Source organism: Stegostoma tigrinum, chromosome 37 (assembly GCF_030684315.1).
Source record: "Stegostoma tigrinum isolate sSteTig4 chromosome 37, sSteTig4.hap1, whole genome shotgun sequence".
NCBI classification, from domain to species: domain Eukaryota; kingdom Metazoa; phylum Chordata; class Chondrichthyes; order Orectolobiformes; family Stegostomatidae; genus Stegostoma; species Stegostoma tigrinum.
The window spans coordinates 27,756,762-27,773,550 of record NC_081390.1 but is presented as its reverse complement, the minus strand read 5'-3'; the positions used below and the strand labels follow the sequence as shown (position 1 = coordinate 27,773,550).

The 16,789-nt window shown below is 43.5% G+C and overlaps 1 protein-coding gene across 1 annotated transcript in view; it reads left to right on the top strand.

The window, feature by feature from the left end:
- The window catches only part of LOC125467609 (glutamate receptor ionotropic, delta-1-like), a 174,827-nt gene that overhangs the window by 22,790 nt on the left and 135,248 nt on the right, over positions 1–16,789 (top strand). The window contains exon 2 of the mRNA XM_059640263.1: positions 13,111–13,164. Coding sequence (XP_059496246.1) covers positions 13,111–13,164 — 54 coding nt within the window. The remainder of the gene's footprint in view (positions 1–13,110; positions 13,165–16,789) is intronic.

Below are 16,789 nucleotides of genomic sequence, written 5' to 3'. Positions count from 1 at the left end.
CGGAATGCTTTGTGACCCCTCAAACCTTTTACCGATGTAGAACCACAAAGTGATGGAAATACTCAGTATCTCTGGCAGTATTTGTGAAGAGAAGCAGAGTTAATGTTGCAGTGGTCTGTCATTGGACATGTGCTGACTTCAGATTTCTTGCATCCACACTATTACACAATATTAGGTTTTTGTCCATGAAAGTGGCTGCTGAAACCACACTAAAGATCCACACACACTGGAAGCCTATCCCACAGCATGTCTGCTTGTTACTTCCTTTCTGTTTTTAAAACCTCCTCTTTTGGTTTTGCTTTTTAACTCTCACTTCCCTATTTGTGTCTCTAATCTCTTTAGACCATTAGTGTGTAAATTTTTCTGAGAGGTTTGTCTGCCTCAGGAGCTCTAAACAAATGCAAATTTGTGATTGATAGGTTTGAGACCCAATGCCAAAGTTGAAAGGGAAGCTTACAAGCGGCCCCCACAACCTGACAGCACTCTGGCCCTGCCTGTGCTCAGACACCATTGTCTGTCTACCATTTGGCCAAGAAAGTGAAGCGTTACCATCCCAGATGAGATTCAGAATTTTTATTCCAATCTGGTTTTGAGAAAACAAATGTATCTTCATTATAAAGTTAGAAAAGTAGCACAATAATCTACAATAGAAATACAAGTCATACACTAGCATCCAGAATCAGCATAAATTAAATATGAGTTAACGGGCAAACTGCGGTTGGGCATTTCCACAACCAAATGTAATTAACTTTCATGTACTTTCACTGTATTTATTGCATTTTTAATGGTTAAAATTTAAATCCTAAGGCCAGAAGTTATATTCTAACCAGAACATTAGACAATGAACTAAAAATTCTCAACGCAAGGTAGAACACATAGCAAGTATGTTTTTGTTTGACTACACTACGTAACAGAACCAATCATGTTGTTACGATCTCGTGGACTGCAGATGTAATGAGGTGATTGCAGGACAGATGCAAAGGACAAAAGGCCACACACTACCCTGCATTTTTAAATGATGATGGCTGAGTTCCATTTTAACTCATCAATACAAAGGAAAACACAGTGCACCCTTAGAGTTTCTCACCTCTTCCCTTCTTAGTGAGTGACATGTCACAAGGCATCAGTTGCTCACTTAGTGGTTCTTCTGTTTGAGATTGTTTTTAGGATTTTGATTCTTTTGTGTTTTTAGAGACTTTCTTTGTGCCACATATATTATGTTAATCAAAATGAAACGATGGTTTTGTTGTATTGGGTTTTGTCCCTTCACCTCAGTTTGTAATTTTCTTGAATGGAGCAGTTATGATATTACTGATCTTGTAAAAAGCTAACCCATCTTTAAATAGTCACACAAATGCCTTGCAAACTCACCAACATTTGAAATTGCAGTGTTGCCAAAATTCTAGAAGGTTCTAAGTGGATTTGTAGATGGACTTAGCCAGGCATGTGGAGATGTTAGAAACTCGATGTGCATTTTCACAAGGGTCAGTGGAAATGGATTGACATTGAGTTCCCTCGAGGTGTGAATCACTGTTTCCTTCCTTGTTAAAGCTTGAAGAAGACAGTCCGTCAAATTGCTGAGACATTTAAAAAGTTATTTACCTTGATTAAAAATCAAGGAATAGAACTCTAGAACAAAAACAAGGTTGCTGGAAAAGCTCAGCAGGTCGAGGAGTATCTGTGGAGGCAGTATCTGGTGGCTGGGAAAATGTCAGTTATTATGCAGAAAATAGTATAAACTGATGTTTTCCCAGCCACTATCAGTTCTGAGGAAGGGTCACCGGGCCCACAACGTTAACTCTGCTTTTTCCTCCACAGATACTGCCAGACCTGCTGAGCTTTTCCAGCAACTTAGTTTTTGTTCCTGATTTACAGCATCCACAGTTCTTTTGGTTTTTATTTTAGTAGAACTCTAGACCTGCACTGAGGCAATACCTTCGATAGAAACAGTATTCAACAGTTTAGGATACCAGACATGTCAGATTTTTAGCTGGAATAAAAATTGCCTGAAAACTGCTGTTTTGTGCAGACTTGTCCCAAGAATCACACTTCCAGGCCAGTTATTAGTGGAATTATAAATGGACTGCATATGAGCATTGGATTTCCTCACTGTAACTGGGATCCCTTACCTTCGTTGACCTGCCTGCCACAGATTCATTTGTCTGTGACAGCATCAGTAAGAGATGGGACTGCACAGTCCTTCAGGAATGAAATCCAGTCTTTGCCTTCATAACACTCTCCATCATGTTGTGTGGCATGAACAACGTGTTAATTGGAACAGAATTGTAATGAGTCCAGCAACTCAAGACTGGGCATCCATGAGGCACTGTGGGCTATCAATAGGAGCAGAATTGTACTCCAGCACAATTCGTAACCTCATAACCTGGCATATCCCCCACTCAACCATTACCAGCAAGCAGGGGATGAACCTTGGTTCAATGGAAAGTGCAGGAGTGCAGGCTAGGAGCAATACCAGGCAGACCTGAAAATGAGGTGAAGCCACCAAACAGGACTAATTGTATACCAAACAGTGAAAGCAGCAAGTGATAGACAGAGCTAAGCAATCCCGCAACCAACAGATCAGACATAGGGTCTGCAGTCCTGCCACATCCAGTAGTGAGTGGTGGTGGCCAATTAAACAACTCACTGGAGGAGGACGAGAATTAGGAGAAGGCTTCATAAACAGAAGTGCCATCGCACCCTCCCTTGGAATCCTCAGCTTCACAGATACCAATCTTTGCCAATTTGATCTGCCGCACATGATATCAAGAAACAGTTCAAGGTACTGGATACTACAAAGGCTATGAGCCCTGACAACATTCTGGCAATTGTACCGTTTACTTGTCCTCCAGAACTTACTGCATTCTTCGCCAAGTGTTGCATGAAAAAAAAACACTAGCATTTACCCAGGAGTATAGAAATTTGCCCATATGTTTCCTGTGCATAAAAAGCAGGACAAATCCATCCCAGTAAATTCCCACCCCATTAGCCCACTCTCGATCATCAGTAAAATGATGGAAGGTGTCAGTAACAGAGCTATCAAGCAGCACCTGCTCAGCAATAACCTGCTCAGTGATGCCCAGTTTGGGTTCTGCCAGGACCACTCAGCTCCTGACCTCATTACAGCCTTGGTTCAAACATGGACAAAAGAGCTGAATTCCAGTGGTGAGGTGAGAGTGACAGCCCTTGATATCAAGGATGCTTTCAACCGAGTGTGGCATCAAGGAGCCCTGGTAAGACTATAATCAGTAGTTTCTGATGAGGAGTCATTGTACCCAAATGATAACTTTATTTCTTCCTCCACAGAAACTGCCAGACCTACTAAGTTTCTCCAGCTTTTTCTGTTTTTATTTCAGATTTCCAGCAACTGCAGTATTTTGATTTTTATTTTAGTATTCATGGGATCTCTGCAGGAGTACTCAGGGTAGTGTTGTTGGCCCAACCCCTTCATCAATGACTTTCCTTGTGTCATAAAGTCGGAAGTGGAGATGCTCACTGATGGTTGGTTATGATCTGAGCTGGCGCTGTTACTGCACAAGTTAGATCACAGACTGAAATCTTGCTTAATGTTTTTTTTTGTTTTGCAAGGTAGTCTTTCACTGAAACATAAGCTCAAAATACTACAGATTTGCTTTTAACAATACAGCAGTTTTATACACAAATGAAATGAAAACAAAATACAATAAACTAAACTGTTTACATATAACACATGCTTAAAGATTTTGAAACACATGGTAAAGTACAGTTATATTAATCCCAAGAACAGTCCTTTACAGTCCTCACACTAGGGAAACAAAATTACCCTGGGTCTCTGCATTCCCAGAAATTTTCCCAAAGGATTTTGATAAGGTGGCACATCAAAGGTTATTGTGGAAAATGAAAGCTTATGGTGTAGAAGATGTAAAGACCACTTCCTGGTTTAGACTGTGAACTAAAAATGAGAGAAGATACAGCTTTAAACCAATGAAGAAGGTGTCTGCTGTTTTAAAAAGCAAGTTTTTGAAGCACAGTATGAGTTGTATCTACAATACTGGCTTAGTCAAACATTGAGGGGACATTCCAGACAGAATGGCACCACTTGTGTGTATACAGGACAGTTTGCCAACAAAACAATTTTTTGGTTGGTTTTCAATCAGCATCAGTTATCATAGACTCAGCAGAGCAACAATTACCAATGAAGAGTCACCAGATTGATACATTATCCCTGCTTTCTTCCCACAGATGCTGCCAGACTTGTTGAGTTTCTCTAGCAATTTCTGTTTCTGTTTCGGATCTCAGTAGTTCTTTGATTTATTTCACTTGATTGGTTTCCTGGGTAGATGGCTACAGCTTTGGGCATGAGCAATTCAGCAAAAACGTCAGGCCTGTGAGGAGAAAGGATCCGTTCCCAACCCCCACCCCCACCCCTCTCCCTTCTGCCTGGAGAAGTAAGTGAGGAAAAGAAAGCTTCTCAATAGCAGCTCATGTTCTCTTTCCTCTGTGAGCTGTTGTTTACAAATCTTTGTTGAAAAGGAAAAGGTGGAAACCACCTTCAGAAGCACTGGAAGATCAGATTCTCAAACAGTAAATAAGGGTGTCCACAAATTTGTCAACAATTAACAAAGAATCAGAAGGAGATGTGAGAAAACAATTCGACAACATCTACGATCTGGACTGGTGCCAGAACTATACTTCTCTGATTTTAGTTCCTTCCTCACCCATTATTTTTGTTTCTTGTTCTGCCTCTTTGTGTATTGGTTTGTCAATATATAGATATTTTTAACAAGACCAGAGTTTTTTTTGTATAGTTAGAAGTTCCAATTCATGTTTCTTTCCTTAAAAGCACTTTGACCAGAACAATAATTATTTCCATATTAACAAAAAAAAACTGGTGCGTATTCTTTTAACTGGAATTTGACAGTCTGAGAAAAATGTGTAATTTGGTGATTTGATCAATTTTTCACAGCGATAATGACCTGGGAGTATGGGGTTTGGTTTTCAGTGCTCTACTCCAATGAGTCATGATGTTTTGGGGCAAGTTTACTGAATGTTTGGAACAAAGACAATGTAAGATTGGGTGTCAAGTTACACTAAATGGTGAGGGATAAAAAGAAGCCACCAACCTGTCTGAAGCCCAGTTCCAGGAATGTGGAATACATAACCTGTCACTAAAGAGATAACAAAACTCTGTTTGGTTTCAAAAATATGAAAGAAATGTTCAGTGGTATTGATAATTCAGCAGAATCATCGACAGCATCAGGTTTAAATCTTGACTGCTGAGCTCATGTAGTAGTAATTTTACGCATTGTGCAGGTGAACAAGGAAATGCAGATAAACTCTGTGCAATTAAATGAACATAATGTAATTGAACATCCTTTAACAGTCTGCTCAGAAGCATCATGCCCATATCTCTTATACTGTGCTCTAGAAATGGCAATATTGCCCAGTGAAAGGGACAGTAAGGATGTGCAGATAGTTGCACAATTTGAATCATAGAATCCTTACCGTGTGGAAGCAGGCCATTCGGCCCATCATGCCCACACCAGCCCTCTGAAGAGCAAACCACCTGTAACCCTGCATTTCCCATGGCTAATCCACCGACTCTGCACATCTCTGGATACTATGGACAACTTAACATGGTCAATCCATCAAGTTAAAAGAATGAAAAGTAGATGTTGAGCCTCCTATAAATTCTCCTTTAGAATCTGTCAAAATATTGTCAGGAGGTATCAATATTTCCCAGAGTATTTGATGAAGGTTTAGAGGTTTTTAAAGAAATTCCCTGGTGATTCTGATGAAGGTGAGCAGAGTCAACATTGAGCTAGAAAAGATGGGAAATTCATTCAATTTGAAATGCAAGAAATTATCAAATTATCAAAATAATCAAACTTACAACTAGAGTGCGAAACAACTGACATTTAAATTCCTTACATTGATTGATAACCTGATATAATGTGAGGTTGCTATACAGATTGCCCCCAGAAATCATGAAGCAGGATTATTCCATCTTTATTCCATTGACATGAGGTCATGACAAGCACAAAGAGAAATTCAGGTTAAACAAGGATGTATTTACAGTATTTTTATGAAATAAAGCCGATGATTCACATTGGGTTGTGGAATCCTTTCTCTTGCTGTTCTTCCATCCCATCATCCCTCATTCCACCAAGACACATTTGGGGAATGGAACTGCTCCAGCTGCCAACCCTCACTGACACCGTCTGCGGGTAGGGGTCCTGGCACTGTCTGCAAATAGGGGTCCTGATACTGTCTGCGGGTAGAGGTCCTGACACTGTCTGCGGTTAGGGATCCTAGCACCGTCTGCGGGTAGGGGTCCTGATACTGTCTGCGGGTAGAGGTCCTGACACTCTCTGCGGTTAGGGATCCTGGCACTGTCTGCGGGTAGGGGTCCTGACACTGTCTGCGGGTAGGGGTCCTGGCACTGTCTGCGGGTAGGGGTCCTGGCACTGTCTGCGGGTAGGGATCCTGGCACCGTCTGCGGGCAGGGGTCCTGACACTGTCTGCGGTTAGGGGCCCTAATACTGTCTGTATGTGGAGCTGGAGGAACATAGTGTGGAGCTGGAGGAACACAGTGTGGAGCTGGAGGAACATAGTGTGGGGCTGGAGGAACACACTGTGGAGCGGGAGGAACACAGTGTGGAGCTGGAGGAACACAGTGTGGGGCTGGAGGAACATAGCAGGTCATGCAGCATCAGAGGAGCAGGAAAGTCAATGTTTCAGACCTAGGCCCTTCATCAGGACTGGGGAGGGGAAAGGGAGCTGGGAAATAAATAGAAGGAAGAGACGTGGGCCTGTGGGAAGGTAGGTGAGATGGCAATGGGTGGCTAAAGGTAGGGGCAGTGGGGATTGGTCAGTGACAAAAGTGTGGCAGATAGATGGAAGAGAAGATGGGCAGGTTGTGTCAGGATAAGGAGACAGTGATAAGAGGAAGCTTTGGACGTGGCATAAGGCTGGAGGTGGGGAGACTTTGAAACTGGTGAATTCTATGTCCAGCCCATCAGGCTGTAGGCTCCTGAGATGGAATATGACATGTTGTTCCTCCAGTTTGTATATGGTGTCATTGTGGCACTGGAGGAGGCCCAGGATGGACATGTCATCAAAGGAGTGGGAGGGGGAGTTAAAATGGTTGGCGATTGGAAGTTGTTGTTAATTATAGCATACAGAGTGCAGATGCCCTGTGTATCGGCCCTTGATTCTGCACTTGGTCTCACCGATGTACAGGAGGCCATACTGGGAGCAATAAATACAGTAGAACGGTTTGCAGGATATACAGGTGAATCCCTGTCGGATTTGGAAAGTTTGCCTGGTGCCTTGGAAGGAGGTGAGAGAGGAGGTGTGGCACTTCCTGCAGTTGCAGGGGAAGGTGCCGGGTATGGTGGGCTTGGTGTGGAGTGATGAGGGAGTCGCAGAGAGAGCGATCCCTACGAAAGGCAGATAGGGGTGGGGAGGGAAATACCTCTTTGGTTGTTGTGTCAGATTGTAGCTGGCAGGAGTGGCAGAGGATGATGTGCTGGAAGCGGAGCTTGGTGGGGTAGTATGTGAGATTGGCTCAGATTTATGGAGCACCTGCAGTCCATACGCAAAAAGCAACAACACCCTCTGCTCACTTACCATTTTGACTCTCCCTCTCATTCCCGGGGTGACATGTCCATCCTGGGCCACAGTGACACCATACACAAACTGGATGAAGAACACCTCACATTCCACCTCAGGAGCCGACAGCCCAATGGCCTCAACATAGTATTCACCAGTTTCAAAATCTCCCCACCCCTGGCCTCACTCCATGTCCAACCCTCCTTCATCCCCGCCTCCTTGACCTGACACAACCTGTCCATCTTTTCTCCCTCCTATCTGCCCCATCAATCCCACTGACCAATCCCCACGAACCCTACCTGCAAACACTTACCTCCATCTCACCTACCTTGCCCCCGCCCTGCCCCTCTTCCCTCTATTTATTTCCCAGCTCCCTTCCCCGCCCCCTAGGCCTGAAAATGTGTCCTGATCCAAAATGTCAACCTTCCTGCCCCTCCAATGCTGCCTAGCCTGCTGATTCCTCCAGCTCCACACCGTGTTATCTCTGACTCCAGCATCGGCCGTTCTTGCTCTCTCTGACACCTGTGATCCAGGCTTGTGCCAGAACTGTGCGCCTCTGATTCTTTTCTTGCCCAACCCATAATATTCACATATTGTCTTGTCTTTTTTTGTGTCTCTTTGTAAGTATTTAGGGAATTTTAATAAAAATGGCTGAATTTGAATAACAGAGCTGTAAGTTAACAATTTGTGTTTCTCTTTTGCTATGGTTAAAAGCAGCTTACAAGGAGTTATAGGGAGTAGTTATTTTCTTGTTACTGAAAAACCTAACGTATGCACTCTGCAAACACAGAAGAAACAGCTAGACCACCGAAATCAGACAGTTGGGTACAGCTGGGCAGTTTGGTGATTGAATCACATTTTCAGGTTTGTGATGACTATTGGAATAATGGGGGAGATGATGGGAACTGCAGATGCTGGAGAATCCAAGATAGAAAAAAACATAGAACATTACAGCACAGTACAGGCCCTTCGGCCCTCGATGTTGTGCCGACCTGTCATACCGACCTCAAGCCCATCTAACCTACACTATTCCATGTACGTCCATATGCTTATCCAATGGCGACTTAAATGTACCTAAAGTTGGCGCATCTACTACCGTTGCAGGCAAAGCGTTCCATTCCCTTACTACTCTCTGGGTAAAGAAACTACCTCTGACATCTGTCCTATATCTTTCACCCCTCAATTTAAAGCTGTGCCCCCTTGTGCTCGCCATCACCATCCTAGGAAAAAGGCTCTCCCTATCCACCCTATCTAACCCTCTGATTATTTTATATGTTTCAATTAAGTCACCTCTCAACCTTCTTCTCTCTAATGAAAACAGCCTCAAGTCCCTCAGCCTTTCCTCGTTAGACCTTCCCTCCATACCAGGCAACATCCTAGTAAATCTCCTTTGCACCCTTTCCAAAGCTTCCAAATCCTTCTTATAATGCGGTGACCAAAACTGTACACAATACTCCAAGTGCGGCCGCACCAGAGGGTTTGTACAGCTTCAGCAGAACCTCTTGGTTCCGGAACTCAATCCCTCTATTAATAAAAGCTAAAACACTGTATGCCTTCTTAACAGCCCTGTCAACCTGGACACCGAGATCTCTCTACTCATCTACACTACTAAGAATCTTATCATTAGCCCAGTACTTTGCCTTCTGGTTACTCCTACCAAAGTGCATCACCTCACACTTGTCTGCATTAAACTCCATTTGCCACTTCTCAGCCCAGCTCTGCAACTTATCTATGACTCTCTGCAACCTACAGCTTCCTTCGTCACTATCCACAAATCCACCGACCTTAGTGTCGTCTGCAAATTTACTAACCCATCCTTCTACGTCCTCATCCAGGTCATTTATAAAAATGACAAACAGCAGTGGACCCAACACTGACCCTTGTGGTACACCACAAGTAACTGGTCTCCAGGATGAACATTTCCCATCAACTACCACCCTCTGTCTTCTTTCAGCAAGCCAATTTCTGATCCAAACTGCTATATCTCCCACAATTCCATTCCTCCACATTTTGTAGCCTAGACCCTTCATCAGAGCCTCTGATGAAGGGTCTAGGCCTGAAATGTCAGCTTTTGTGCTCCTGAGATGCTGCTTGGCTTGCTGTGTTCATCCAGCTTCACACTTTATTAACTGGAATAATGGGGCTTGATTTTAGGACTCCCTACCCAAGTCAGTCATGACAGGGGTAACATCAGCATCAATAGAAGATAGGGTGGCTACCAGAAAACAAAGAGAATACATGAATCTGTCTCTAATTGGAAGGATGTGATGAGTGGAGTCAAACAAGGGTCTGTGCTGGGGCTTCAACTTTTTATAATTTATGTCAACGATGAAGATGAAAGGAGCAAAGATATGTCAGCTAAATTTATAGCTAAATCAAAAGTAAATGAAAACATTTGTAGCGCACCAGACATATAAAGATTGTAGACTGATATAGAGTGAATCGGCAAAAATCTTGACTGAGTGACACAGGCCAAGTGACCTTCTTCTGTCCGTCAGTCTACATTATGCTTCGGTTATACAGGACATTAGTGAGGCCACATCTCGAATACAGTGTGCAATTTCAGTCTCCTTATTTAAGGAAGGATCGAAATGTATTAGAGGTAGTCCAGCATAGGTTTCCTGGATTGATACCTGGAATGAATGGATTGTCTAATGAGGAAAGGTTGAACAAACTGGGCTTGTATCCACTGGAGTTTAGAAGAGTGAGGGGGTGATTTGATTGAAGTGAATCAGATCCTGAATGGTCTGCACAATGTGGGTGTGGAAAGGACGTTTCTTCTTGTGGATCAGTCCAGTACTAGGGGGTATTGTTTTAAAATTAGGGGCCACCCTTTCAGGACAGAGATGAGGAGATTACCTTTCACTCTGGGAGGGTTGTGTGATTTTGGAATTCTCTAACTCAGAAGGCATTAGAAGGTGGGAATAGAACATAGAACTTAGAACTGTACGCAATACTCCAAGAGCGACCACACCAGAGTTTTGTACAGCTGCAGCATAACCGCTTGGTTCTGGAACTCGATCCCTCTATTAATAAAAGCTAAAACACTGTTTGCCTTCTTAACAGCCCTGTCAACCTGGGTGGCAACTTTCAATGATCTGTGTACATGGACACCGAGATCTCTCTGCTCATCTACACTACCAAGAATCTTACCATTAGCCATGTACTTTGCCTTCCGGTTACTCCTGCCAAAGTGCATCACCTCACACTTGTCTGCATTAAACTCCATTTGCCACCTCTCAGCCCAGCTCTGCAGCTTATCTATGTCTCTCTGCAACCTACAGCATCCTTCGTCACTATCCACAACTCCACCGACCTTAGTGTCGTCTGCAAATTTACTAACCCATCCTTCTACGCCCTCATCCAGGTCATTTATAAAAATGACAAACAGCAGTGGACCCAACACCGACCCTTGCGGTACACCACTAGTAACTGGTCTCCAGGATGAACATTTCCCATCAACTACCACCCTCTGTCTTCTTTCAGCAAGCCAATTTCCAATCCAGACTGCTATATCGCCCACAATTCCATTCCTCAGCATTTTGTACAATAGCCTACTGTGAGGAACCTTATCGAACGCCTTGCTGAAATTCACATAAACCACATCAACCGGTTTACTCTCATCTACCTGTTTGGTCACCTTCTTAAAGAACTCAATGGTTTGTGAGGCATGACCTTCCCTTCACAAAACCGTGCTGACTATCCCTAATCAGTTTATTCTTTTCTAGATGATTATAAATCCTATCCCTTATAACCTTTTCCAACACTTTACCAACAACTGAGGTAAGGCTCACTGGTCTATAATTACCAGAGTTGTCTCTACTCCCCTTCTTGAACATGGGAACCACATTTGCTATCCTCCAGTCATCTGGCACTATTCCTGTAGACAATGACGAGTTAAAGATCAATGCGAAAGACTCGGCAATCTCCTCCCTGGCTTCCCAGAGGATCCCAGGATAAATGCCATCCGGCCCAGGGGACTTATCTATCTTCACCCTCTGTAGGATTTCTAATACCTCCCTCTTCATTATGAACCTCAATCCCACCTAGTCTCGTAGCCTGTATCTCCGTATTCTCCTCGACAACATTGTCGTTTTCTAGAGTGAATACTGTTGAAAAATATTCTTTTCGTGCTTCCCCTATCTCTTCTGACTCCACACACAACTTCCCACCATTATCCTTGATTGGTCCTAATCTTACTTTCGTCATTCTTTTATTCCTTAAATACCTATAGAAAGCCTTAGGGTTTACCCTGATCCTATCTGCCAACAACTTCTCATGTCTCCTCCTGGCTCTTCTGAGCTCTCTCTTTAGGTCTTTCCTGGCTACCTCGTAGCCCTCAAGCACCCTAACTGAGCCTTCACATCTCATCCTAATGTAAGCCTTCTTCTTCCTCTTGACCAGAGATTCCACCTCCTTCGTAAACCACGGCTCCCGTGCTCTACAGCTTCCTCCCTGCCTGACAGGTACATACTTATCTAGGACACACAGGAGCTTTTCCTTGAATAAGCTCCACATTTCTAATGTGTCCATCCCCTGCAGTTTCCTTCCCCATCCTATACTCCCTAAATCTTGTCTAATCTTATCGTAATTGCCTTTCCCCCAGCTATAACTCTTGCCCAGTGGTATACGCCTATCCCTTTCCATCACTAAAGTAAACATAACAGAATTGTGATCGCTGTCACCAAAGTGCTCACCTACTTCCAAATCTAACACCTGGCCAGGCTCATTACCCAGCACCAAATCTAATGTGGCTTCGCCCCTTGGTGGCCTGTCTACATACTGTGTCATGAAGCCCTCCTGCACACACTGGACAAAAACTGACCCATCAATAGTACTCGAACTATAGTGTTCCCAGTAAATATTTAGAAAGTTGAAGTCCCCCATGACAACTGCCCTGTCTCTCTCACTCCTATCGAGAATCATCTTTGCTATCCTTTCCTCTACATCTCTGGAACTATTTGGAGGCCCATAGAAAATTCCCAACAGGGTGACCTCTCCTTTCCTGTTTCTAACCTCAACCCATACTACCTCAGTCGATGAGTCCCCAAACATCCTTTCTGCAACTGTAATACTGTCCTTGACCAACAATGCCACACCTTCCCCACTTTTACCATCTTCTCTGTTCTTACTGAAACATCTAAACCCTGGAACCTGCAACAACCAATCCTGTCCCTGCTTTATCCATGTCTCCGAAATGGCCACAACATCGAAGTCCCAGGTACTAACCCATGCTGCAAGTTCACCCACCTTATTCTGGACGCTCCTGGCATTGAAGTAGACACATTTCAAACCAAATGTTAAATAGTTTGAATACAGGGGTGGGTGCAGACTTATTTTGCTGGGAATCAAGGGTTAATGTGGGTAGATGGGAAAGTGGAATTCAAAACACAATCATATCAGCCATGGTCTTATTGAATGCAGAGCAGGACCAAGGAGCTGAGTGGCCTAGTGCAATGCCTATTTCATATGTTCATACGACAATTGTAATGTTTCACCTTTTGTGTTCTTTTTCAGGCAGTGGAAACAAATTTGGCATCGAAGGACAGTCACTGGGTCTTTGTAAATGAGGTAAGCCCAGAGCCATTGCTATTTGTGTGAAATAGCACGGTTTTGTTTTTCGAAACTGAGGAATGTTGTTCGGAGCTCTCACACATTGCCTATATGAAAGCTAATTCCCCAAAACGGAACATTAGTAAATAAGATTTCAGAGTCATCCTCAGGATTTCCATACACTTTCAGGGATGGTGAAGGATTGCGAACATTAGATTTTCAGACACCAGCTGATTGATGCCCTGTACTGTGTCAGGGCTGCTTAGTAACAAGAGACAGGTTGAGGAAGGTTGTATTCAGGTAGTTGCTAAATTTAGGGATAGTTTTCTGGTTTCAATCTACAGCCTCATGACATCGAATTCAGTGTTTCAAGTTTATTTCATGTAAGACCCTCATCCTGACATGCAAAAGACAGCGGTAACTTCTACTGCTGCGTTCGCGTTACATTTTCACACAAGCTGGACACCCAGGGCCTGAGGTGTCACGTTCCCTTATTTACAAAGGAGCCAACTCCAAACCTGCACAATCTTGGTGAAATTATCCAACCTGCTCTCCACTGTATGAGCTCAGCTCATCCATCCTAAATCATAGGCAATTATTAGATGAATGGTTACAAATTGAGAGAGGAGAATGTGCAACATGATCTGGGTGTCCTCGTGCACCAGTTGCAGAAAGTAAGCAGGTGGTAAAGAAGGGAAAGGGTACATTGGCCTTTTTGGTGAGAGGATTCGAGTACAGGAGAGGGATGTCTTGCTGTAATTGTAATTGAGATCATACCTAGAATATAATATGCAGTTTTGGCCTCCTTTTCTGATGAAGGATGTTCTAGCAAGTTTTGAGAAGATTTGTAGCTCAGGTTGAGGTTCTGGATGTGAGTTTGCTCGCTGAGCTGGAAGGTTCAGTTTCAGATGTTTTGTCACCATTCTAGGTAACATCATCAGTGAGCCTCCAGTGAAGCGCTGGTGTTATGTCCCGCTTTCTATTTATTTGTTCAGGTTTCCTTGGGCTGGTGATGTCATTTCCTCTGTTGATGCCATTTCCTGTGTTGGTGATGTCATTTCCTGTTCTTTTTCTCAGCGGGTGGTAGATGGGCTCCAAATTGATGTGTTTATTGATGGACTTCTGGTTGGAATGCCATGCTTCTAGGAATTCTCGTGCATGTCTCTGTTTGGCTTGCCCTAGGATGGATGTGTTGTCCCAATCAAAGTGGTGTCCTTCCTTATCTGTATGTAAGGATACAAGTGATAGTGGGTCATGTCATTTTGTGGCTAGTTGATGTTCATGTATCCTGGTGGCTAGCTTCCTGCCAGTTTGTCCAATGTAGTGTTTGTCACAGTTCTTGCAAGGTATTTTGTAGATGACGTTCGTTTTATTTGTTGTCTGTATAGGGTCTTTAAAGTTCATTAGCTGCTGTTTTAGTGTGTTGGAAGGATGTTCTGGCAACAGTGGTAGTGTGGCAAAAGTTTAATCAGACTGATTCCTAGGATGTCAGGACTGGCATATGAGGAGAGATTGAATCAGTTAGGATTATGTTTGATGGAGTTTAGAAGCATGAGGAAGATTAGACCATAAGAAATAGGGACAGGCGTAGGCTCCTCAAGCCTATTCCACTTTTCGAATAGGATCATGATTGATCTGATATTCCTCACATCCAATTGCCTGCCTTTTCCTGTAACCCCTGACTGGTCCCACTAATCAAGAAACTATTCATGTCAGACTTAAATATACACAAAGATCTCATAGAAACTTATCAATTCTAACAGGACTAGACAGAATAGATAGAGGAAGGATGTTCCTAATGGCAGTGGAATCTAGAACCAAGGGTCACACTCTAAGGATACAATAAACAAGAGCAGACCCTTCAGCCCACTGAAACTGTGCTGACCCACAATGTATTTCTAAACTAAAAACCTTTTGCCTCTAAATGGTCCGTATCCCATGATTCCCTACCGATTCATGTCTCTGTCGAGATGCCTCTTAAACTTTGCTTTTGTAACTGCCTCTACCGCTTCCTCAGGCAGCACACTCCGGGCACTTACGCCTCTGTGTAATAAATTGGCCTTTCACATCTTTAAGTTTACCTTCTTTTACCTTAAACCGATAATTGACATGTCTACACAGAGAAAAAGACGCTGACTATCCATTAAATCCATGCCCCTCATAATTTTGTAAATTTCTCTCAGGATACTCCTCATTCTCCAATGTTCAAGTGAAAACAAACCGAGTTTATCAATCTCTCCTCATAGCGAATACCCTCCAAACCAACAACATCCTGGTAAACTATTTTTGTACACTCTCCAAAGCCACCCCATTCTTCTGGTAGTGTCACAACCAGAATTCGTAGGATCACAGAATTCCTACATTGTGGAAGCAGGCCATTCAGCCCATTGAGTCCACACCGACCCCCGAAAGAACATCCCAGCCAGACCCAAGCCCTACCCTACCCCTGCATTTCCCACCCTACACACTGTGGACAATTTAGCATGGCCAATCCACCTAGCCTGCACATCTTTGGACTGTGAGAGGAAACAGGAGCACCTGGAGGAAAACCATGCAGACACAGGGAGGATGTGCAAACTCCACACAGACAGTCACGCAAGGCTAGAATTGAACCCGGGTCCCTTGCGCTGAGAGGAAACAATGCTAACCACTGAACTACTGTGCCAACCTATGACTATTCAGCCCATCGTGGCATCAAGTCCACATTGATAATTCGAAGGAGGAAGAGCACCTACACAAGGTCTTTGCTAACAATGGATATCCAAACAAATTCATCCGCTGGCTGAGTAGATAGACAACACCAGGAGGACACAGTACACTCCAAGACATGGGCCACACTACCCTATATCAAGAACATATCAGAACTGACGATGAGACTCCTTCGAACACTAGGAATCATGGGAGCGCACAAGCCCACAGCCACACTACAACAAACACTCACAGGGACCAAAGACCCTGTGCCCATGACATGTAGGATGAATGTAGTTTACAAAACACCTTGCAATGTCTATAACAAACATTACATCAACCAGACCGGAAGGAAACTAACCATCAAGATACATGAACACCAGCAAAACAGCACAATGAACTTTCCCTGATCTCAGTGCACTCGGACAGTGAAGGGCATCAATTTAACTGGGACAGTTAAATTGTCTACCTTAGTTCAAGACACACACACACACACACACACACACACACACACACACACACACACACACACACACACACACACACACACACACACACACACACACACACACACACACACACACAGGACGTCCTAGAGGCCCATAATGCAATTGAAAAAACATGTGGAATTTGATTCCATATAAAGCCAATGCAGAACAGAACCAGATATGACACCACTCACCATAATGGACCGAGTAGAACAACTTCTCTTCAGCGGAGGCTGTACTGATGATGTTACGCAGCGTGGTGATGAAATGTCTCTACGATAACCAGCCAGCTCAGTGAGCAAGTCAACAATGTCAGAGATGGGACTAATTGCATTGATGGAAGGCTAAGATACACAAGGATATGCAGAATGCTAACATTGCGTGGACAAAATTGAATCATTCTATTCAGCCATAATTGTGCTTTTTAGATACAAAACCAATAATTTCTGAATTGCTGCCATTTTAGT